The 26,012-nt window shown below is 42.7% G+C and overlaps 1 protein-coding gene across 1 annotated transcript in view; it reads left to right on the top strand.

Annotated features, from left to right (window-relative positions):
* Positions 1 to 26,012, top strand: part of CEP70 (centrosomal protein 70) — a 541,458-nt gene that overhangs the window by 34,663 nt on the left and 480,783 nt on the right. The window contains exons 2-3 of the mRNA XM_086957416.1: positions 15,730 to 15,784; positions 15,869 to 15,891. Of these exons, the coding sequence (XP_086813542.1) occupies positions 15,766 to 15,784; positions 15,869 to 15,891 (42 nt within the window). The 5' untranslated portion in view covers positions 15,730 to 15,765. The remainder of the gene's footprint in view (positions 1 to 15,729; positions 15,785 to 15,868; positions 15,892 to 26,012) is intronic.

Below are 26,012 nucleotides of genomic sequence, written 5' to 3'. Positions count from 1 at the left end.
ATCGACCGTGTCGAAGGCCGCTGATAGATCTAGTAGGATCAGAACAGCCGAACCGCCCTGGTCCATGATCTGTCTGATCTCTTCAGAGGCCTTGATGAGCGCTGTCTCCGTTCCATGTCCTCTTCTGAACCCGAACTGGGTGTTATCTAACAGGTTATTTTGATCAATGTAGTTGGCCAGCTGTTTGTTTATGGCTTTTTCAAGAATTTTTGATGGGTAAGGGAGGGCTGCTATAGGGCGGTAATTTTTTAATTCCAAGGTGTTGAGAGTTGGTTTCTTTAAAAGAGGCTTTATTATTGCAGTTTTCCAGTTTTGAGGATATTTTCCTGTCTCGCAGATGGTGCTGCAGATGTTCTCCAGGATTGGTGCTACTACATCGGATGTTAGTTTGATAATGGTTGGTGGGCATGGATCAAGAGGGGATCCTGACATGGTAGTATTAATGAGATCTTTTATTTCTGTTAATGATGGGGGGATAAATTCGTTCAGAGATGAGGACGTGAGTTCTGTGTTCTTGATGTTGTCTGGCAGTTCCTCATTCGTGATGTTGTTAAATTTATCGAAAATTTCAGTTACCTTGGTCCTGAAAAAGTCGGCCATTTTATTACAGAGGTCTTGGGAGGTTTCAGTGATATTGGCTGTTGGTATCGTTGTTAATGTAGCCACTGTCTGGTATAATTGCTTACTGGAATTCTGTGCTCTTTCTATCTGTTCACAGAAATATTTGCTTTTTTCCAGTCTTAGGGTCTTCCTGTAGTCTGATAGCGCTTGTTTGTATCTTTCTTTGTCGTTGTTATCATAGTTGACTCGCCAACGCCTTTCTAGATTGCGGCATTTCTGTCTTTCTATTCTTAGCCGTTCAGAGAACCATGGGGCTGATGGTGTTACATGATTTGACTGCACTCTTTTTAGAGGCGCTACTTGATTTAAGGTATCTGTAAGCCATTGGTTGTAATTATTTGCCGCTAGTTGAGGGTCGGATACTGGGGGTGGTTTAGTATTTCCAAGAGTCTCGACTAAGGTGATCATTTCTATATTTTTCCAATCCCTACTGAGCCATCCTGGGACCTTCACCGACCGGCCTGTACACTGGACATTTCCAAGCTGGGAGCTTCTTCTTGATACCCTTGTTGTTAACACTACTGTCTCATTGGTAAGAAGACCTGGCTTATCGCCGGCCCGAGAAGGGATGTAGGTGAAGGGCCCTGTACGCAATGTAATGTGCTATTGTTTGATAAATAAATTAAAAAAAAAAAAAAAAAAACTGTAACAAGTGTGCAGGCCCACAAGTCCCACCCACGGACCCGAGGAGGAAGAGTCCTACCTGGAATCACAACAGACAGTTCTAGGGAGCCTGATCCACGAGCCAAATTCAAGCCGGCAAGCAGTTAATTACTTTCACTGGGACCTGTTACAAAGAAAGTGAAAGCTTTGTTTAATCCCAGACTCGGGCGCTAAACGCTGGCGGCACAGGCACACGCGTCCCATGTGCGCGAGACACTTACTCAAGAGTGATGAATTAATCCATCGTTTCGGGAGGCAGTTCGGTCTGAAGGTGAAGCGCGGCGCTCTGTCGGGAAACTAAAAAGCCGCCGGGTCAGGAGGCTAGTGGGTGTGTCTGGGAGGGGGCTCCTGGAGGCTGCTGGTAGATGTAGTTGGAACAACTAAGCTCATAGTGGTATAAGAGAGGGTTGTTATGAAAGTTCGAGAGCGTGTGGCATGTGGCAAAAAATGCATAGAGATAACGCGACAGTGTTGGGAACAGCTCGACATCAATACAACAAAATCGGAAATCTTCGGTCTCATTCATGATTGCATGTTCTGCATATGGACATCAATATTATCATCGGTGGTTCGTCTGATAGACATTTGCGGAGCATATTAACAACATCAATCCTGGGCATAAAAAGAAAGAGAAACATATTCAGAGATTCTATAATCCCATCCCCGGTTGCCTCAACGCACCAAACAAGAAAGATTACGCAAACAAACAAAGATTTGAAGTTATGTGAAATACAGAAAGATAGTTCAGGATTGTAACACAGCCAAGCTCAGCCAGAAGAATCGAAATCAGTTCATAAGCTGGTAGTTTCAGACATTTCGTTCAGACCAGAGTTGGATGTATCAAACTTCAATATGAGGTACGCCTCTTTTTGCGACAGGCGGACGTCTGGGTCACCATTGCCACCCTGGATGACCGCTAGCACTGTCCATCTCAAGTCGTGACTGGAGTGTTTTTGTTGTACAAAATGAGAGACCAGGGGTGCCGTCAAGTTCTTGTTGTTGATTCTTGAGCGGTGTTGTATAATTCTCTGACGGACCTCCTGTGTGGTTTTGCCGATGTATAGCAAGTTGCACGGACATTGTATGGCATACACTGTATATTTGGTCTTGCAGTTTGTATGTTCATTGTGACGCCAAAATTTATTCCCATCCGTAAAAAGTGAACCTTCTATTGTGAGCTCACATACGGAGCATGTCCCGCATTTGCGGTGCCCTGTAACCGGACTGGCTCCGAAGATTGTACTTTGAGAAACTTTTTTAGGAGGTGGTCTGGTGGATGTAATCATCTGGCCAATGCTCCTGTTCTTCTTAAGAGCAAAGAGGGGGGCACCTATATCTGGGAGGATTTCCTGCACCAAATGCCAACTTCTTTTGATGATTTTTTGGAATTGGTTGGTGTGGAGGCCAAAGGTGGAAACACAAACCATCCTCTCAGTCGCCGGCCTGGATCTTTTTTCTAGGTGATGTTCCCTGGGTGTCCATCTCGCTCTCTTCATCGAATGCTTCAAGAGTTTCTGGGGGTAACCACGTTCTTGTAGCTTCGAGGTGAGACCCTGACCATGCAACTCGAACTGCTCAATGGTGGTGCAGTTCCGTCTCACTCAGAGGTATTGGCCATAAGGGAGGTTGTCCCTTAGGCTCCGTGGATGGTAGCTCTTGTAATGAAGAGCATCGTTCTTGTCCGTCTTTTTTTGATACAAAGAGCACGACAGCACATTGTCTCTGACTGAAATTTCGACATCCAGAAATGGAAGGGATCTTTCATGATAGCTCAAACTGAACTTTATATCTGGACTCCTATTGTTCAGCCACACGTGGAATTCTTCCAGTTGTATAGATGTTCCGTTCCACACACACCACACGTCATCTATATAACGGAACCATTGTCCAATGCAACCTCTGTAGGGATTGTTGTTCAGAACATATTTTTCCTCGAATTGGCCCATAAACAAGATAGCCATTTCGGGGGCAAAAGGGCACCCCATTGCTGAGCCTTTGATTTGGAGAAACATTTCGTCTTCGAAGGTTAAAAAGTTCTTTTTCAGAGCCACAGTAGCCAAGGAGATTATGAATTCGGTGGGGACTCTGTGAGGGCGAGGTCGGCTGTCCAGATAGAGTTCCATTACATCCAAACCGTCTTGCTGCGGTATTTGTGTGTATAAAGATGACACATCCATGGAAGCTAGAAGTTGGCTGGAAGGGTCAAACGGAAGACCTTCGACTTTATTTATAAAGTCCATGGAATCCCTCAGAAAGGATGGTACCTGCACCACAAGGGGTTTCAAAAAAACATCAACAAATTTAGAGATGGGCTCAAAAACAGAGTCACACCCGGACACGATCGGGCGGCCAGGAGGTAATTTGGGGTCTTTATGCACTTTGGGGAGAAAGTACAAATGTGGGGTCCGTGGGTGTTGTTTGATGAGATATTCCGATTCTTTGGGTCCAAGAAAACCTGCCTCCTTAGCGGCGTTGACAAGTCTTCTTACTTGATTCATTGTTGTAAGTATTGTACATTTGTAAAATTTGTATATCTGTAGATATTGGTACCATGAATTCACTGTTGTTACAGTTTTTTTGTTTGTGCTTGTGTCTTTGAATCCTTGATAATTTTGAGTCAAAAAAAGAAAATAAATTTGCTTTGGGATTCAAACCCTGTGTCACGTGGTACATATCGACTACGTGGCAGAAATATGTTTTGTTAATTTTCCTGTCCAGCCACCTTGTTCTGTTTTCCCTGTTGTTGAGATCCGGGCTGGGTAGACGTTGGATCCAAAACCTTCACTGTTCTACAGTCTGGTTGAGCGAGCGCATGCTCGCAAGGTTTCTCCCTTTTGTTTCGACTTAAAAAGTGTGGTCGATCCTATACATTAATTGTGCTAGGGAAGGTCTTCCTTCCTTTAAATTTAGCATGGCCGAACAAGACACGTTATCGTTCAGTGAGGATCATGTCAAAAAACTCCTCTCTGACTCCACTCTTTTCTCTTCTGTTAAACTCAGTAGCACAGCCAAACAGCTCAATTATGCCGAAAAACTGACTAGACTCCGGAAAAAACATGTTCGAACGGAGCTACATGGTCATTTTCTACTTGCAAATCTTAGAGCTGGCACAATCCCCTGGGGCCTCCAGATTAAGAACGTCCCCGTCATCTTCACTGACGACCCTGTCTACCGTAAAGGGTTCAGCTTTATTAGTACCAAATGTAGTAGGGATCTGATGGTACATACAGTGGAAACTGCCCAGCGTATCCTTAAAAAAGAAGAGGAGGAAATTGAAGAACAACTCCAAGCCATCAGAGATAACCACACTGAATCTGAGGCAAAGGCCCTTCTGGAGAAGATCGAAAAGGAACTGGTCACATTTCGAGACAACACCATCAATTTCAAGACGTCCAAGTTTGAAAAGACCAAAAAAACTTTAACATCGACACTGTGTATCCCTATCTAAAAGATGAATTCTACAGTAGATCTGATTCTATTAGATACCTGAATTCCAATCAGGGGAGATCGAAGAGAAGATTTACTACATTCTCTGAAACATCTTCTTCCGAATCCATGGAGGACTCTGATGCAGGAGAGGGCACCTCGAATAGAAATCAGCAGAATAGGAACACCCCTAAGAGGCCTTTTTTAGGCCAGGGCCAACAACCCAAGCGGACACGATTCAAACCCCAATGGGAGATGACCACACGCAAGAAACACTACAACTCGTGAAACCATCTGCCATTATTAACATTTCGGAGAAGATCTTGTCAAGAGCTGAGCAAGAAGTTCTGGAGATGGGTCTTTCCTTTGTACCTGGGGTCGCCATGGATTTTACCAAAATCAAAATGGAAGTTATGGAATTTTTCCGAAAGGTTCGCTTGAGATGGCTTTTTAAGGATGTGACCGGACAAGCCTCCTCCGAAGCCTCAGGATTGAGAAATAAATCCTCGTTTTGTCCACCTAATCACAATGTCTCCAAAAACATACTAGCTTTCGAACGTTCAGTAATGTCATCCCTGAATACGTTGGAGAAAAAACGTCCCTTCGTCCCAAAAAACATCACGAAAAAACACAGAGAAGCCATCCAAGAACTTAAAACTCAGCAGGAGGCCGTTATCAGGCAAGCTGACAAAGGGGGCGCGGTGGTCCTTTGGTCTAAAGATCTATACCGTACTGAGGGGCGAAACCATGTGTACAATCAAGAGTGGTACCGCAGGATCACCCATGATCCAACTGCACAGATACAGGATGAAGTAAGAAGACTTGTCAACGCCGCTAAGGAGGCAGGTTTTCTTGGACCCAAAGAATCGGAATATCTCATCAAACAACACCCACGGACCCCACATTTGTACTTTCTCCCCAAAGTGCATAAAGACCCCAAATTACCTCCTGGCCGCCCGATCGTGTCCGGGTGTGACTCTGTTTTTGAGCCCATCTCTAAATTTGTTGATGTTTTTTTGAAACCCCTTGTGGTGCAGGTACCATCCTTTCTGAGGGATACCATGGACTTTATAAATAAAGTCGAAGGTCTTCCGTTTGACCCTTCCAGCCAACTTCTAGCTTCCATGGATGTGTCATCTTTATACACACAAATACCGCAGCAAGACGGTTTGGATGTAATGGAACTCTATCTGGACAGCCGACCTCGCCCTCACAGAGTACCCACCGAATTCATAATCTCCTTGGCTACTGTGGCTCTGAAAAAGAACTTTTTTACCTTCGAAGACAAAATGTTTCTCCAAATCAAAGGCTCAGCAATGGGGTGCCCTTTTGCCCCCAAAATGGCTATCTTGTTTATGGGCCAAATCGAGGAAAAATATGTTCTGAACAACAATCCCTACAGAGGTTGCATTGGACAATGGTTCCGTTATATAGATGACGTGTGGTGTGTGTGGAACGGAACATCTATACAACTGGAAGAATTCCACGTGTGGCTGAACAATAGGAGTCCAGATATAAAGTTCAGTTTGAGCTATCATGAAAGATCCCTTCCATTTCTGGATGTCGAAATTTCAGTCAGAGACAATGTGCTGTCGTGCTCTTTGTATCAAAAAAAGACGGACAAGAACAATGCTCTTCATTACAAGAGCTACCATCCACGGAGCCTAAGGGACAACCTCCCTTATGGCCAATACCTCCGAGTGAGACGGAACTGTACCACCATTGAGCAGTTCGAGTTGCATGGTCAGGGTCTCACCTCGAAGCTACAAGAACGTGGTTACCCCCAGAAACTCTTGAAGCATTCGATGAAGAGAGCGAGATGGACACCCAGGGAACATCTCCTAGAAAAAAGATCCAGGCCGGCGACTGAGAGGATGGTTTGTGTTTCCACCTTTGGGCCCCACACCAACCAACTCCAAAAAATCATCAAAAGAAGTTGGCATTTGGTGCAGGAAATCCTCCCAGATATAGGTGCCCCCCTCTTTGCTCTTAAGAAGAACAGGAGCATTGGCCAGATGATTACATCCACCAGACCACCTCCTAAAAAGGTTTCTCAAAGTACAATCTTCGGAGCCAGTCCGGTTACAGGGCACCGCAAATGCGGGACATGCTCCGTATGTGAGCTCACAATAGAAGGTTCACTTTTTACGGATGGGGAATAAATTTTGGCGTCACAATGAACATACAAACTGCAAGACCAAATATACAGTGTATGCCATACAATGTCCGTGCAACTTGCTATACATCGGCAAAACCACACAGGAGGTCCGTCAGAGAATTATACAACACCGCTCAAGAATCAACAAGAAGAACATGACGGCCCCCCTGGTCTCTCATTTTGTACAACAAAAACACTCCATTCACGACTTGAGATGGACAGTGCTAGCGGTCATCAAGGGTGGCAATGGTGACCCAGACGTCCGCCTGTCGCAAAAAGAGGCGTACCTCATATTGAAGTTTGATACATCCAACTCTGGTCTGAACGAAATGTCTGAAACTACCAGCTTATGAACTGATTTCGATTCTTCTGGCTGAGCTTGGCTGTGTTACAATCCTGAACTATCTTTCTGTATTTCACATAACTTCAAATCTTTGTTTGTTTGCGTAATCTTTCTTGTTTGGCGCGTTGAGGCAACCGGGGATGGGATTATAGAATCTCTGAATATGTTTCTCTTTCTTTTTATGCCCAGGATTGATGTTGTTAATATGCTCCGCAAATGTCTATCAGACGAACCACCGATGATAATATTGATGTCCATATGCAGAACATGCAATCATGAATGAGACCGAAGATTTCCGATTTTGTTGTATTGATGTCTAGCTGTTCCCAACACTGTCGCGTTATCTCTATGCATTTTTTGCCACATGCCACACGCTCTCGAACTTTCATAACAACCCTCTCTTATACCACTATGAGCTTAGTTGTTCCAACTACATCTACCAGCAGCCTCCAGGAGCCCCCTCCCAGACACACCCACTAGCCTCCTGACCCGGCGGCTTTTTAGTTTCCCGACAGAGCGCCGCGCTTCACCTACAGACCGAACTGCCTCCCGAAACGATGGATTAATTCATCACTCTTGAGTAAGTGTCTCGCGCACATGGGACGCGTGTGCCTGTGCCGCTAGCGTTTAGCGCCCGAGTCTGGGATTAAACAAAGCTTTCACTTTCTTGGTAACAGGTCCCAGTGAAAGTAATTAACTGCTTGCCGGCTTGAATTTGGCTCGTGGATCAGGCTCCCTAGAACTGTCTGTTGTGATTCCAGGTAGGACTCTTCCTCCTCGGGTCCGTGGGTGGGACTTGTGGGCCCGCACACTTGTTACAGTTTTACTAATTCCGGGAATTCTTCTTTCATGGTCTCCCCCAGCCTTTAACACATGCGCTACGATATGTGAGCTGTTTCCAACTTTGATTGTGCACCGCTTGGCGGGCATTACATCTCCAGCTTACCTCTGGGTGAAGTACAGGTAGGACTTACAATTTTCTATGGCCTCATACCATCGCTCTTATTATCCCCTTTTCTCCCGGTGTGCAACCGCGCTAAGCCCATTCTTATAATTGTTGTTTCAGAAATTACTGTCCGTTGAGATTGACCGACACCACGGCAATTCCTATGCCCTTGTGCAGGTAATCATGTCTTTTTCCCTGGAGCCAGAGTAAATTGTGACAGTACTACGATAGACAATTTTGACACCCACTCTGTATATCTTTTACAGACTCGCGGTTCCCAGTCCCTGTCCTGAAAAGAACCTTTAATAACGTTGGTTCGAAACGCGTCGACACTTCCACCCTGTGGCAATCGCTAAGGGTGCCCCTAGGATAGAATTTTACTGATTACTTTGGATCCTAGTTGTGCAACCCGCTACAAACAATTAACCACAGGCTTGGTTGACAGGCAGGCACTTTATTCCACCTTCTCCGCCTGTCCCTTGGTTTCACAGTCTTATGGACTGGTCACACATTTGCTTCATGTACAAATTTTTGCACTGTATATAATTGCAATTTATGTTGATCACTGAATTTTGTATTATTTTGGTGTGTCTTGCTTACTCGTTTTGCTTGATTCGTTGTTGTAAGTATTGTACATTTGTAAAATTTGTATATCTGTAGATATTGGTACCATGAATTCACTGTCGTTACAGTTTTTTTGTTTGTGCTTGTGTCTTTGAATCCTTGATAATTTTGAGTCAAAAAAAGAAAATAAATTTGCTTTGGGATTCAAACCCTGTGTCACGTGGTACATATCGACTACGTGGCAGAAATATGTTTTGTTAATTTTCCTGTCCAGCCACCTTGTTCTGTTTTCCATGATCTCCAAATAAGCACTTTCTAGAACCATCCCTCATCTTTCACTCCACTATCCTTTTCAATCTAACTAGGAGGCTCACATCCACCACTCAAATTAATTTCATATTTCCCTATACTAATTCACCACTAATTCTGTTTGAGTTCCTGAGTTGTGTGCTGCTAGTCAAAAATAGCTTTGATGCCTCATCAAGGGTACTAAGCCCTATATAAATGCAAACTCACCCCTCTTCTATCGATTCACTATCCTTTTTTAACCCAAATAACAGACTCACATGTCCACCGTTCAGATTAATTTCATATTTCCAAATACGGATTCACCAGTAATCCTTATTGGGTTCCGGAGTAGCGTACTACTCACTGAAAAGTGCTTCAACGCCTTGTGAGGGGTAGTAAGCACTATATAAATGCAATTACTGTTACAGTGGGTAGTAACAACACCTATATTTTACAGGCATCAGAATGTGCAAAAGTTTGGTATGGAACACTGTATTAAAACCAATAATTCTATATTTCTGGACAGTATCCAATGTGACTGGTTTTTGCTGTCTACCTGTTTTTATGGTGGGTCACTGATCACATAGAGTAAATAGTTGATCAGCCAATGGAGAAAGACAGAGGTTCGCCAACTGCGGTCGATAAGTAACCCCATACAACTTAGCAAGGTGTAAGAGGTGTAAAAAAGACATGGTGAAAAAAGTAGCTAAATCTGCTGTTTTAGTTGCTACGACAAATAAAAAGAGCATCTTATGCAATGAGTCTTCGATAGTTCATCAAAATACAATTAAAAAATAATTTAATTAATTTTCTTGCAAGTTGTCTGAGTTAACCAACACTAACACTGTATACCGTTCTTACCATTTTTCAGGAGGGGGTGGACTATAATTCAAAATTAATTGCGGAACTGCAGCATTCTGAAATGTTAATTCTGGATCAGATAGAAAACCTCAAACCCAGACCACACAGGAATAATCAGTTTAAATATTTCAGAATCTTTTGTTTAAGATGGAAAGACCAACATTAACATTATTAAGGTCTTTCTACTGAAGGATGATCCCAGTGTTGATTTGCACATCGAGGTTTTGTGAAGGATCCTTTATGATGTGCCTCTTATTAACTGGAACTTAAATCCTCTCCTTGTTATAGAACAGTTAAGAATGGTTCAGATCGATATTGTGGTAATAATGGTTTGACTCCTATGAGTGTGTATACAAGATGCTGCTGTTAACTGGCAAATGAATTGGTATAGGATATATCTGTAAAGTAATTGAGACACAATGTAAATACATCTAACTAGTATGTATCGTGTCAAAAAGATTTTCAAGCTGGCCGACGGGTAAGGAGCTCCGGCTGTGAGCTCCCGGGCTATGGATCGCCTTTTGGCGTTAATCCTGGAACTTAGCCTCCCACTGAACCATCTCCTCCCCGGTGATTTGAAGGCCTCATTTTGGCGATCCCCCTGGGCTTTTCCAATGCGTTCGCTGAAGGAGAGGAATCTGCCTACAGCTACATGAAAAAACACGGCCAGCGGAATCCTAGGGAAATGGCTGAGTACACAGTTTCGCTGCTTAATACAGCTGAGAGGAGACATGTCCGGGATCACCCTTTTGGGTGTTGAGCCATCGCCATCACCTACCTTCCGGACACTTTCGTTGTTGCTCTGTATCCCGCTGTAACCGTTTCCCTCCAGCAATGGTGGATGGTTTTTTTTGGGTTGCCTTCGAGGCTGCGGCCCTGTGCGTTTCCCACCGCGGCTGCCCTAGTCCTCGATTTGTTTTCCCTGGTCGGAGCGGGGAGAGCGCACAAGGTTCCTGTCTGTGGCCCTCTCATTACCCTTGGGGTCATTACTCTTGGGGTCTGGGAGCCGGAGCGGCCTCCCTCCACTGGTGAGTCAGTTGGGTGACAGGGGGGGCTCCATTCTGCATTGGAATATTTGAGGTCTATGGAGGAATTGCATTTTACTGCATTAGGGGAGTTAGTTAAACTAGAACCACTAGCGGCTGACTTGTTGGACGCACCGATATCACTGGATGAGCTAACCAATGCAGTAAAAACGTTGGCAATGGGGAATGCATCAGGCCCTGACCAAATACCAGGGGAGATCTACAAAGTGTTTTTTGAAGAGTTAAAAGAGGTGATGTTGGATACGTTTAGGGCAGCTCAAATCGGGCTAGTGCCAAAGTCATGGAATGAGGCTACTATTGTAGTCTTCAGTAAGAAGGGTAAAGAGGCTGAACTCCCGGGGTCATATCGACCCATTTCACTTTTAAATTGCGATGGGAAGGTATATTCCAAGATATTGGCTAATCGTCTTTCTAAAGTAATAGCTTCTCTAGTATCCCCGGACCAACACAGCTTTATTCCCGGTCGAGGAACGGTGGCACATATACACAAAGTTATTACTTTATTTGATATTGCAGAGGTAGAGAAACGCAATATGGTGTTGATTCTGCTTGACGCAGAAAAAGCGTTCAACCGCGTGGAATGGAAATATCTATGGTTACTAATGGAGAGTATGGGATTTCCTAGAAAATTCATGATGGCACTGCAAGTTTTATGAGTCACTGATACCGAGAATAGCATTCATGGGCACAATTTCAGAAATAGTACAGATTACTAGAGGCACAAGACAGGGGTGCCCTTGCTCTCCCCTGCTTTTCGCACTATATATGAACCCTTTTATTTTAATGCTTTCTAGTAGCGGGGTTATCAAACCCTTTTTGGTACGCAATATCCCCCACATAGGTTTTGCCTTTGCTGATGATATTGCGATAACATCGGAAGACCTTGCCTCTGCCTTGATAGAGATTGAACGGTTGGTCAAGAAGTTTGGTCTTTTGTCTGGCTATAAGCTAAATGCTACGAAAACGCAGCTTGTATGCTCTGAAACGGTGAGAGTTAATGACCCTAGAGTAGTTGCGGAAGCAACTTACCTGGGAGTTAAGATAAGGGCAGCTATGTCTGAGGTAGTAGAGGCAAATTGGGGATCGCTATATAGAAACATAGTAGACTCCTTGGAAAGTGGGGGAGGTTGCATTTCACCCTAATTGGCCGGACAAATATATTAAAAATGAATATATTACCAAGGGTGCTATATCTCTTTAGAGCATTGCCACTAGAAATACTACCAGCTCAGCTTTAGAAGTTACAGGCTTTGTGTTCTAGATTCATATGGACCCTTGGGAAGCCGCGGAGAGCTATGAGGTTAATGACATTATCTAAGGACAGGGTGGGTTAGGGGTGCCTGATTTTGTTTTATATTATTACGCTTGCTTTCTTCAAAGAATGAGCATTTTATTGCTTGGAGGGGATAAGAGCAATATAACAACATTAAGCCCTAGTAGCTCTATTTACCATTTAACCCTAGGAAGGGAATCAAACCGGAGTTTATTTAAGGAGATATAATGGAACAATTTTAAAAGAACCAGGTTCAAGACTGTAGCAGCAGCTAGTAAAGCATGGAAGAAAGTGCGCAAATTGATTCATTTAGGAGTTCTCTCTTACTATACCCCAATGAATGCGGTAAAATTGCTCCCACTCATTTTTGGGGATAATGTGGCGAGGGCTTGGCAAGGAAAAGTCATTAGTTTATTAGGGGATTTATATGACCATAAGGGAGCCATTAAGCAGTTCGAGATTTTATTACAGGCTCATAAACTATCGCAGTCACAGTTTTTTAAGGTCTTACAATTTAGGGATTTCTTAATAAAACGAAAATTGAAGTTAATTTCTAATCCCTTGATGAAGGCTTTAAAGTCTCAGAGCAGAATTGGAGGGCTGTACAAAATTTTAAGTTCTGGCAAAAAGGATGATCTGGAAAGGCATATGCTACAATGGGCGGATATTTTGGGAGAAAATGAATCTGATATTTCAATTGAAGAAGCACTTATAAGAGCTACTGAAGTCCTTATGTCAGCAAACTTAAAAGTACAATTTTTTAAAACTTTATTTAGATTATACTACACACCGGCGCGGATGAAAAAATGGGGTAGTCGCTACGACGGTAAATGCTTTCGCTGTGCTGCAGTAAATGCGGACATAGAACATATTTTTTTAGTTGTGTTAAATTGCACTTGTTCTTACAAGATATGGAACGGTTTTTATCCAATATCTTAGGGGATCCTTTCCGCATTACCCCTGCCCTGATGCTTTTAGGGATGGGGCAGGTTGTTTCAAAGGGGGGGTGTGTGTATCAATATAGATTGATTTTATTTGTAGCAATGACTGTAGCCCGCTTATGTATAGCGGGGGATTGGTTATGTCCTGAACCCTCAAGGTTTAAGTTTTGGAGGGCGAAAATGTATAGAATAGCCAGTTTGGAATTTAGTTTATATTCATTAAAGGGGGTAAGTAAACGGAAATTGGGCCTTATGATTTGGGATCTTTTTTTGGCTCATATGAACAATTGAGGGCATTATTATGTAAATATGTATGGATGTACGAATTGTATCACAAGACGTATGGTGGATTTAAATGACAATATACATCATTGGGGTATCCTGATGATGAATGATGGAAGGCTATTGCTTGTATAATCTGACTTGGGGCTATCTGGACTACTTAATCCCCATGTGATATAGAGGATATTTATAATTTCATTTTAATTTTGCTTTTGATGCATTAACTCTCTTGCTATGCAATTATTATGTAATTCTTGTATTTTATGTAATCCTTGTACTTTGGTATTGATGTACAGAACTCTATTGCAAGAGCAATTTCTTTGAATTGTTCATCATGTGTCTAGAAGTGTGGAATTAAAATAAAATTAAAAAAAAAAAAAGGAATATTTGAGGTCTTTGAGTCTGGCGAACATGGTGGAGTCCTCCTTCCTATGTGGGGGAAGGTCTTCGACGAGAACGCCGTTTGCAGCTTGTCTCGTCTGTTTGAATTTGGGAATCTGCGACCTGGTCTGTTCCTAGAGAAGGACTGCAGTGATTACCAACTTGCTCTCCCCATCGTTTCTCAGCTGCGTCTTTTCGGTAGAATTGGTGGGTGTGATGTGGCTATGTTTCCCCCCATCTGATGGCCTTTTCGGTGATCTGCCAGTCTCGGCTCTGGAATCCAAGCCGCCCCTCTGCGCTGCGGTTCAGTAACCTCTATCACATCTGCGGGTTTCACACCGTACTCGAGTCAGGTCTGCTTTTGTTACCGGCCCGGTGGAATGGACTGGCCGCAAATGCCTCCTCTAGTTGGTGCCAGTCTGCTGAACTTGAAATTAATTTTGTCTAACAACTGTTTCTGCCCTGTTCCCTACCCCCCTCTACTCTTCTGTTACTTGTACCAGTGTTTTTCCCTTGCTCCGCCGCATTTTCTATGTTTCTGTGGTTCATTGTAATTTGCATCTACGTTTATGTACCCTGTGCAACGATCTATGTAAAGCTCTCTGATACCTCTGGGTCTAGCCAGCACTATATAAAACTCCAAATAAATAAATGTCATCCAAAAACATTATGATTTTGATAATGTCGGTCTTTGCATCTTGAACATCTTGAATCTTTGTATCAGAAGATCCTTAAATATTTTTTAAAACTCATATTATTCATGCGTGATCTCCGCGGTTTTCTATCTGATTCAGCATTATCTTCTCATAATGACTTAACTCCATGATTAATTATGAATTACAGTTAGCTTCCTCCTGAAGATTGGTAACATCAGTTTAAAAGTATTAGTGTTCTGGTGGTTAAGTCAGGCATCATCAGAGACCGTTCAATATTTGAATTGTATCTTGATGAATCTCATAAGCCTCCTTTCACAATTATATATTCTTCAAATTTGTTATAGTGGCTAAAACATTAGTTCAGCTACTTTTTACCTCATGATTTCTCTTTATACCTTACCAATGTTTTCGTTGCTACTTACGTGTTCGCACTTGGGGGGGCCTCTTTCTTTCTTCTTCGTCTGGCCAATTGTTTTATCTATGTGATCAATGCTTCCGCAAAAACAATACCGGATAGACTGCAAAACCAATCACTTGGGAGCCTGCCCAGAAAACTGTTATAACTGGTCTTAAATGGCTCCTCACACTGCACTTTCTGATGGCTGCCAACCACAGGTGTTGCTACTACCCATTGTAATTGTAGCCAATTTGCTGATATTCAAAGGATGGAAACTAATGTTGACCTTGCGGATTTTTCATTTTTTGTTTACCTTCTGACCTGGCAACTATCCTACATTTACTTTCCCTGGTGTCACCAAAATTAGTTTGGTATGCTTAGGCATTTTGACTGCACCACGCCGATGAGGCACCATATGTTAAGTGTTATCCAGCTCTTTTGGCAACATATCCTGAAAGATACAGGTGAATTAGAGACAATTCAGAGACTGGCGCCAAAATCATCAAGATAATTCACACACCATGTGAGGTTAAGTTCAAAAAGAGGGTGTATGATAGAAACATTTGCATTTCAGTGGGAAACTAAATAAGAGCGTTTAGGGTAAGAATACTTTATTTGGAGGCCCTGCTCGAGTCTAAAATAAAAAAGCTCAAGCAACAAGAGAACATATTTCATTAGAGTAATCATGCCCCATATCTGGTTTTAGTTAAGGGATTCTGGGTAAAAGGCCTGTAGCTCACACACGTGTAAAATGTATGTCAGAAAAAAAAGTTGGAGGAATAAGGAAAATGCTGCACTGAGTAGGCTTGAATAGATTACTTGTTTAAAAATCTGTTGTATTAACAACATTCAACATGTGTCTTCTCTATTCTTTTTGTTGCAGGCAGCAAGATAGCAAATTCCATTATACACTCATAAAATGTCAAGTATTTTAGCACGTATGTATACATTTATTCAAACCATTAAAATAAATAAGTAATTGCCAATTTATCAATAATCATGTTTTGTACTTTCTTTTGTAGCCTCAGAAGGGGAGATATACACGGTAAGTGATTTATTTTGCATATATGTTGCTATAGTTGTATATATTTATTTTGCATATATGTTGTATATATTGTATATAGTTGTATATATTTATTTTTTATTTATATATTTGTGTATATTTATTTTGCATATATGTTGCTATAGTTGTATATATTATGCTATAGTTGTGTGTGTGTGGTGTGTTATCAAAAACTAGAACCAGGGTATAAGTAGAATCTTGCAAAATGTTTCAGTTGTGTAACAGTGTGCGACTAAGGTCCTTATGACAAGCTAAACTGAGCAGAATTACCTCATGATATTCCGCTCCAGCTGATTGCGAGTGGGACGGTTTTTCCACACCTGTTTTTCAAGGTGTGTGAGAACCAGATGCAATTTTACCGCATTGTAATTCCGCCCTGTAAAATCTCACGAGGCTTTGGCTGCAGCAGTAGCCAAGCCTCATTACCTATTTTTTCCTGACTGGGGGAGTGTACAGTGCTCCCCCTGCCAGTTAACTCTTTCCCTTCTCTCTCCCACATCCTTCACCCATTCAGCGGTTCCAGAATATATGTTCTGCATGCCTAGAGCATGTAGTAAATGTTGGTGTTACTTCCCATTAAATTGTGAATTCCGTATGGTATTACTGACCGGAAAAATTAGTCCCAGTCATTGTAATTCCCCATTCCGTGGGTTTTAACTTGTAATTGCGAAGTACTTGGCCAGGTACCTGTAAATTTGCATGCAAATTTACTGTACAGTAAATCCACCCCAGTACCTGTCAACTTGTAATTAGGGTCTTAGTGGGACATTGTATGCTTTTGTGCTCTCTTTATTGTGCAGTATAGAGGATGCACCACAGGAAGTGTGCTACTACCTAAGGGAAGCAAGCATCATTTTAAGAAGTGATGGTCATGATTAAGCAGCATTTTAATAATACGATTCCAGCTATAATATTGTTTTCCTGTCTGAAGGCCACTTTCCTGAAGTGGATGAGGTCAGGTGAGAGGCAGTCATCCAAGGTGGTCCATGGTTTAAACCCCAGGCCTTGAGGGGCAAGGTTCAAATGTATCATCAATGAGATTTTAGGTCAATAATGTTTGTCATCCAACAATCACTTCTTCCTTGCATTAGTCAGACATGTCAAATAATATGCAATAAATGAAGTTGTAGTGGGTAGCTGATTGTAGTTGCAGGAGCACAGGTCATTTTACCAGTACATGTGGTGGTGCTAGGTTCTATTGCTCTGGGCCTGTGAAATCAACCCAATCTCTCATACTTGAGGTACATACCTTGGGTACATAGGGTGTGTGTGTGTTCCACCCAGTCATTCTTATCTGAGCTATATACCTTCCATAGGGCATCTATGGTGTGCATATGTGTCTATCTCTATCATCCATAGACGACACAGGTTGTAAGTCTGCTAAACTTGGTGGTTTTACCTTAGGGTTACCTTCACCCCCGGTGGGTGTGACAGCCTGCATGTTCCATAGGTCCTTGTTTCAAATGTATTGTTGTCTTAGGCTGTGGGGTGGGGATGCATCTGCTCCCGCAGCTTCTATGACAGATGTCCTGCATGCAGCCACAACACCTGATCACGGTACAAGGGGGATTCATTCACCCCAGCCCTACGTTTTGACAAATTCTCTTCTTTCCGCTATCAGCAACATTAAATTGATGGCCTGCTTTATTGGTCCACATAGGTATAATTGCAAAAAAAGGGGAGACAACTTCACAGATCCTCATCTCTGTTGATCTTATTTGCACAGCAGATCCCTTTCAGTGGTGGAGAGAGAAAAGCCCGAAATAAACAGCGAACAAAACTAGTCTTCGTCTAAGCTCTTAGTCTGTAGAACAAACACACCCTGCTCTTCTAAAGTTCCAGCATCTTTTGTATACAAATTTCCCCTGTGGAGTAGACACTACGCACCAGTTGAGAAGGAACAAAAGCCAAAGATCAGAAAACCAAACTTGCTGTGAAAGGGGAAAGTGATATTTCTTGATTCATAATTCAGAAAGTGTATATGCTGGTGTGTAGGTAAAGATAACAATTGTACCTTGAATGAATTAGACGTGGATTCTTAGGTGTAGCAGACGATAGGCGAATGACACAGCTTTAGGTTATTTCTATTGTATATGGAAACCTACAGTAATTTCACTGCTTTCCGTTAATCCTTTTGTATGTTTGAGTACTGTGACACATGTATTCCACCGTTAAATCGTATGGGAACAGACATGTCACTGATGTAGGTACGCAGGGATTCCACTGCTTTAAGTTTAGTGGAAGATAGGACTTTTATTCTGGATCTCTTTCCTCAAGGTAGTATCTGAAGGTCTGTTAACTTAAGGGGTCTCTAGTTGCCAAGGGTTTGTACCTTTGCCCAAGTTGGGACCATTCCTTCTAGTCAGGATAAGGGAGTTACACTCCGAAAATATCCCCTGCTCACCCCCGTGGTAGCCTGGCACGAGCAGTCAGGCTTATCTTAGAGGCAGTGTGTAAAGAATTTGCACATAACCAACAGTAATACAGTGAAAACACTACAAAAGGACACCACTCAAGTTTAGAAAAATACGCAATATTTTTATATATCCAAAACAAGACCAAAAACGATAGAAATCCACCATACAGTTCTCAGAAATCTTCAGTAATCAAAATAGATTTGAAATACAGTTCCTTGAAATTGATAGCTCCATCTGGGGCTATCATGGAGTTGTGAACAACAAATCCAAATCGTTCTGGTGGACTGTGGCATCGCGGGCCAGCTACCGTGTCTGGAAGACCCGCAAAACATGACCATCAGAAATGTTGGGCATTGGCGACCTCTCGATGAGCCCCGAAGAGCATGCGTCCGCAGGCGTCGGTTCTGTAGGTTAGTGCAGGAGTCGTGGTCCCTTGACATCGCATGCATTGCAGATCAAACTTCTCGCAGTTGAAGTCGGGACCGCCGGCAGGCATCAGAGCTGCTCTGTGAAGTGCAAAGGTGCAGCGTGCAGTGCCCTCAGGTCGCGGTGCAGGCAGAGGCTCGGCGACAGTCCAGCGGCGTTGGTGAGACCAGGGCTGCGGTGCGAAGTGATGCGGTGCTCCTCAAGGTGCTGGTAGGTCACGGTGCAAGCAGTGGCATCGTTGCTGAAGTGCTGTCGTCGGCTGACGAACTGAAGTCGATGGTGCCGGCGTTGGTGGGCCAAGGCGGCGGTGCGGGATGAGGATGGTGCATTGTGTACATTGCGAGCAGTGCCCTCGAACCACGGTGCAAGCAGCAGCGTCTGTCGGCGTGGAGCGTCATCGTCGGGAATACCAGGGCGACAGCGTGATGCGAGGTGGTGCGGAGTGTGGTGCCCACAGGTCGTGGTGCAAGCAGCGGCTCTGTGGTGGTGTCAGGTGTTATCGCCGGTGAGACCGGGGTTGAGGTGCGAAGTGCGGCGGTGACCTCTGCGGTGCCTTCAGGACACGGAGTCGACAGCGGCGTCTTTGAAGACGTCTGGTTGCTTTTTCTTCTGTTGCAGCACAAAACACACAGTCCCCAGTGCTGATGGCAGAAGAACCTGAAGTCTTTGCTGTTCCTGAGACTTATTGAACAGGGGGCAAGCTCTACCTCAAGCCCTTCGGGAATTTCAATAAAGATGTTTAATCCAGTCCTTTCACTGCCCAAGAGAGAAGCAGCCACTGCAGGCCAACACAGCAAAGCACACAGCAAAGTGGTGGACGCTCCTCACAGCTTCTCCAGATTTTCTTCTTGGCAGTCTTCTTGGTTCCAAAAGAGTTCTGGGGTCTGGGCCCCAGTGCTAATACCCAAAATTCCTTTGTTCTCTCCGGCCCAGAAGTCCTGTGCCCAACCGGAACCAATTCTGTCCTCTCAGTATAGGTCCCAGAAGGAGGAGGAGACAGCATTGTCTCTGGCAGACCAGCCCATTCAGGTGTGAAAGGAATCTCCTCCCCCCCTATTCTAAATGCAGACCGGGCCTATTCAGTTGCTAGTGAAAACAACCCCCACTACTCTGAAAGTAGCCTAGGTCTATTCAGCCTAGCCCTGACTCCTCACCCAGGTTCTCTGGAGCAACTGCACACCCCCAGCCCCTGTCACTCCATAGCCAGACAGTCTATACACATCCTAGCAGAGGCACACTGGATGGCTAAGCAAGAAAATACCTGCTTTCTAAAAGAATGTAAAAACCTCCCTCACTAAAAGATACATTTTAACATTCTGAGTTCAGGCACCCTAAACTTTATTTTCCTACTCTGTTCCCAGGGGTAGTTACCTTTATAAGATGTTATAGCAAACTCCCCATTCTATCCCATGGGAACAGTAAGCCATGCAACAGTGAAAAACGAAATTGTAGTATTTCACTATCAGGACATGCCACGCACACCCGGGCATGTCCTACCTTTGACATACACTGCACCCTACCCACAGGGTTACCATGGGCCTATCTTATGGGTGACTCGCATGTAAGAAAAGGGAAGGTTAGGTCCTGGCTAGTGGGTGCACTCGCCAAGTCGACATGGCAGTACTAGACTGCACATAGACACTGCGTGGCAGATGTGAGTTACATTTACAGGCTGTTTATGTGGGTGGCACAATCAGTGCTTCAGGCCCACTAGCCGCATTTGATTAACAGGCCCTGGGCACACACAGTGCATGGTTCTAGGGACTGACAAGTAAATCAAATATGCCAATCATGGAAACACCAATTAATAACACAATTTAAACAGAGAGCATGTGCACTTTAGCACTGAATAGCAGTGATAAAGTGCCCAGAGTCCTAAAACCACCAAGAACAACAGGCCAGGAAAAAATAGGAGGAAGAAGCAAAAAGTTTGGGGATAACCCTGCAAAAAAGGGGCATTTCTATAACTTATTTAGATCCATCATTCCTGCGGAACATAAGTAGGTCTAAGACTTTTCAAAGACTAACTATGCTTGGGTGCGCTTGTTTCTGAGGCACATTCACATCAAGAAACGTCTTTCATACAAATGTCATTTTCTTTCACTGTCCTCTGGTGTTACAAATTTCATTAGATTTTCCTGGCTGTCTACACCTTTCTGTTAATATATTTATCTACCAAACATACTATTATGTTTTGCTTAATATGCCCACATTAATAAGAGGAAAGGCCCATTCATCCTTCATGTGTTAACCCAACTATTACACTTATTTGAGCACTCCTGTCATTTGTATTTCCACATTTGTATATCCGGTTACTTGGTATGTAGACAGCACCACTTCAAAGTAAGATTTTATTTCTTTAAAGCACTATTACCTAACGAAGGCCTGTCCTTGCTGCAGGGCTTTACAATTATAAATACATGTTAAACAGCTAGAGTCCGCCTTTATCCACAGGGTTTAAGTAAAACAGTTAATCTGCTTTGCAGGGGCCTGACGTCCTCAGGAGAGATCAACAAAATAGAATTCAGATGACCATCCTCAAGCTGGACAAGGGACCCACATTTCAGATCATCCCTAATATTTGTGTTTCAGAGTGTTTGGTCGAACACGTTTGTGTAGCCCAATACGAGGACAATTATTGAAGGATGGATTTCCATATGTCGGTGTCTATTGTTGATGTTTTGGGCCATGGGTGTACATTGCATCCTGTGGAGAAGCTGAGCTGAGCCAAAATAAAAATCAAACCTGTATTACTATTTCTTCTAAGGTTCTTAAATGTGTAAGACTTTTACCAAAGACCCCAGCTCATAGTAAACACCATGCTGCTCTATTTTCTTGTTTCACCTTCTATCACCATGTGGGTCTGCCTGTCGGTGTATGGAACACACTTACATTATCCTTATTTCATCCTAGTTGCTTATGGTTTACATTTAGTCAACCTATGGGGCCATATGTATCAACACATTTCCCCAGAGACACAGAATGGGCAAAACCCTTTAATGCATATGACCATATTCTTTAATGTCATGAAGTGAAGATGTTTCTAGATAAAACAGTGGTAATTCTCAGTTTTTCATTACGGGGGCGTGTATTACTCTTCTTTTATTCTTTTTTTATTTATTGGCTGTTTTTTCATTTTTAATTCTCTTTATTTGCTAAAAGGAATTAACGATTGATTGGTATTCACTAGTTTATACTACATCTGAAACACGTAACCATCAAACATAATAAACCCTCCAATCTCTCACATGTGAGTTGGGCACAGAATCCTCAAAAATGCGTGTAGTGATCCTGTGGTGTTCCTTCCGTTTACTGTGACCTTGTTGTGCCCTTTTAAATTCTATTTCTGTTATGTTAGTCAAATAAATCGAGGATTCTCTGCTTAGGTGGGCATATGGCCTCTCTACGTTCTTTCTGTGTAGTTTAGGACTGCCACATGTTAGTAAGAAATCTTCTCTGTCCTTCACCAGGTGACCTAGCAGCCTTTCCATTGCCAATTTGACACATATCTTGTGATGCCAAGTATCCCACATCTCCTCTGTTTATGATGTTTGATGTTTGTATTAAACCAATCTGTTTAAATTCTATCTTGAACGACAAACCATGTTCCCTAGTCTCCCTTTCTGCCTGATCCCCGCTATTCCCTTTCTCTGTTTAATGTGTCCCAAAATATAGACTCTTTACTTTTTTAAATTTTCTTGTCTTATCTCCCAGACTGCTTTCAGTCCTATTTCTTCTCTCTGATGTAACGTCCACTCTGCCTGTATGTTTCTGCTCCTCCTTATGTACTGAATTTAATTTGGTTGTAATGTATTTTTCGTTGTCTCGCATTCTATTGGAAATATTTTCTTGCAATATCAAAATTGGAGATCCTGATCTCTACTCATTGTTTCTTACCTAAAGAACATAGTTATATATCTTATGCCTTGCTGTGTATAAAATTGCGAAATAAATATTAGGTGGTGACATTTGCTTCCAAATGTGTTGCTGTCCCAATATTTGTCTTTTCCAATGGTGGAAAGTAATTTAAATTTAGATTGGCGTAGGCTCTCCCTAATTTTGGGACCAATATCCAGTATTGCATGCCCTGGGGAAACTCACCATGTCGCTAATTACTCCTAATAACCACCTTCCAATATAAAAGTGACTTTAGGAAACTTCCAGCACATTCCTTCCAACAGCGATCAGAATAATTAGGGGTCATTATATTACGTCTTTCAGGTGCAGTGTTATAAAATATAATTTCTTTATCAATTGAATCTTTATGTTGGACTCTTGTGTTTTTTGCTCTGATGTCCATCCATAACATGTGCTCTTTCTTTTACAATACTGTTATCTTTTCACTTTTGTCCGAGTATTTTCATCTCAGTTGTGTTCCTTGGTTGAATAATACTTTACACAAACTTGACACCACCCCTGTTGTCCCCACGGGAAATATTACACATTTGTAATAGCAATTGGTCTCATGCTGCTGCTGCTTTATTAATTGGGTGTATTCCCCAGTGACATAGATGCTGATAACTAAACTTTCTGTCTAAAAAAAATCCAAATACTTTTTTACCTTCCTCAAAAGACTTAATTTGAGCCCTATGTAAAGGTTCCACAGTATTCTACAGTCACTCGCTTGCTGTTAACAAAGCCAGTTCCTTCATATGCTAACATTAAGTCCTTATTATAGTGTATAGATGTTAGCGGGGATGGGTATGTGGGACATTATTTGATCAGTGCAGTGGATCCAAGATTTCAAACATTGTGCTGCGTTATTTGACTATGTTATGGTTGTTTCCTCTAGCATGTCTGTGGAGCTAAATTAGGTCTCCAATAAGGCCAGGTTGGTATCAGGATGTGTGGTAGGACTGAGGCAAATCTTGCAGCTAAGACCTTCTATGTTTTTTTTGTCTTTATTAAGCAGGACAATGGCCCTATAAGATGTGCACATGTGACTATCTTTACCAGGTTTCCAAATGACCACCACATCTTCAGCAAACTTAGTATATGTGGCTACCACTTTACCTGCAGTGCCCTGACACATATGTCATTTTTGGGTACACGGCAGAGGTTTTAAAAGTTTCCCGTATGAATCTGTCAGGGCACTGGAATTTATATTATATAATATCTCTTATGGCTGTTTTCACATTCTACTATATAATCGGTGCAGTACATCTTTCTTGGAGAATTGTAAACATTGATTCTGGAGGTCATCAGTTTCGTCTCCCATTGGATAGTTATTTATAGAAGTTCCTGAATTACTCCCCTTTTTCCTTTTCTGGCATTCAGGACCCTTGTTATCACTGTAGGTGTTTTTTCCCATATATGTTTTGTTTTGAAGGCCATGAAGGTCCTCTCTGGCCTGTTCATAAGCAGTCTGTTAAGCTGATATTTAATAGCCATTAGTTTTCTGAGATCGGACCTGGTGCCAGAATCTTTGTGTTCTTTGCATTTATAAGTGTGGCGTCTAGTTTAAGTTGGATCAATGCTCTGTTTTTCTTTTCTGCTGCTGCCAGAGCTTGCACAGGACAATCTAGCGAAATAGCATGTAAGGCAGAGTTTTTAGTGCCTTCCAAGCCATTTGACTAGATACCTTTAGCACATAATTGTCAGTTAATTTGTCATTTATAGGCTGTTTTATTTCAGGCCAGTTAACTCCATCTTGCGAGAGGTATTGTCCCCATTTCCATTTTCTGTTTCTAGGGGCTGTATCTGTCCCATTAAGTAATAAATACTTAAATTGGTGCATTGTTGAACATAGTATTGGACCTAATATCCACTCTATCTACTAGTGTCACTACATTGCCAGAAACAAATGTAGCATCTGTTCTAGACTATGATCAGTGCACACGAAAATAATATGCATACTCCTTCTCCCCTTGATGTAATAATTGCCAAATGTGGAACAGTCTCATATTATTTAGTGCTGCTAGAGCATCACATGATATTGCTCTATGTGCCCCGTTTTATCCTACATACCAGAACAATTTCTCCTCCTGCAAACCCCTGTAGTTATAAGAATTTTGTGGATAAATGTATCCTGCCTCTGATTTAGGCCATAAGTGGACGCTGTGGTCAGAATCTCTATAACTGACACACCCGTTATTCTGATTACGTCTCCAGACGGAAACGCCAGAGATGGAGATGTCTCAGAGCAGAGGTGTTAGACTTAGCTTTTTCAGTGGATTCACTCCCAGACTTTTTGCTTTTTTGGCCTCCTGTTTTTGACCCTGTGTTTGTTGGCTATAGGACTCTGGGCACTTTACAACTTTAATTCAGTACTAAAGTGCATGTGCGCTCCATATAAATTGTGTTTATGGATTGGTGTTTCCATGATTGGCATATTTGATTTACTGGTAAGTCCCTGATAAAGTGAACGGAATGTGCCAGGGCCTGTAAATCAAATGCTACTAGTGGGCCTGCTGCACTGATTGTGCCATTCATATGAGTAGTCCTGAAAAGGTGTCTTAGACCTGCCACTTCAGTGTCTGTGCACAGTTTTTAACTGCCATGTCTACCTGGCAAGTGCACCCACTTCCAGGCCCTAACAATCCCTTTTCTTACATGTAAGAGAATCCTATGGTAGGCCAAGGTATCCCCATGGGTAGGGTGCAGTGTATGTGAAAGGAAGGACATATGCTGCTGTGTGTGACATGTCCTGATTGAGAAATACAGTGTATTTTGTTTTTCACTATTGAAAGGCTGTCTGCCCCATAGGATAACATGTGAAATACTTTGTAACCTCTTCTAAGTATAGCTTCCCATTGGGACAAGATAGAGAAATACAGTTTAGGCTATCTGAAATCAGAATTTAATAACCCATGTTTTAGTAAAGATGGTTTTTAAATTGTGTGTTGGAAAATGCCACTTTTAGAAAGGAAGCTTTTTCTTGTTTAACCATTCTCCGTGCCTCTGCCTGTTTGTGGATTGACTGTCTGGCTTTGGAGTGACAGGGGCTGGGTATGTGTATTCACTGTAGACAGCCACTGGTGGTGGAGGGGGGGGGGCGTGAGGTGTGCCTGGCCCTTCCCGGATGACTCGGAGCTGAGCTGAATAGACCTCAGCTACATTTAGAGTAGTAGGAGGAGTTTTCCTGGCACCTGAACAGGCCTGTCTCCCTTGCACAATGCTGTCTCCACCTCCTGTAGTCATACTGCACAAGTGAGGGAAGAACTAGTTTGGACTGGACTCTGAGACCCTGGCACAAAGAGAACAAAAATAAAATGGGGTATAAGTAGTAGACCTTAAACCCCAGAACGTCAGATCACTTCT

Source organism: Lissotriton vulgaris, chromosome 2_1 (genome assembly GCF_964263255.1).
Source record: "Lissotriton vulgaris chromosome 2_1, aLisVul1.2, whole genome shotgun sequence".
NCBI classification, from domain to species: Eukaryota; Metazoa; Chordata; class Amphibia; order Caudata; family Salamandridae; genus Lissotriton; species Lissotriton vulgaris.
Note: the sequence above shows the minus strand (reverse complement) of the source record. Positions and strands in the feature narration are given on the sequence as shown.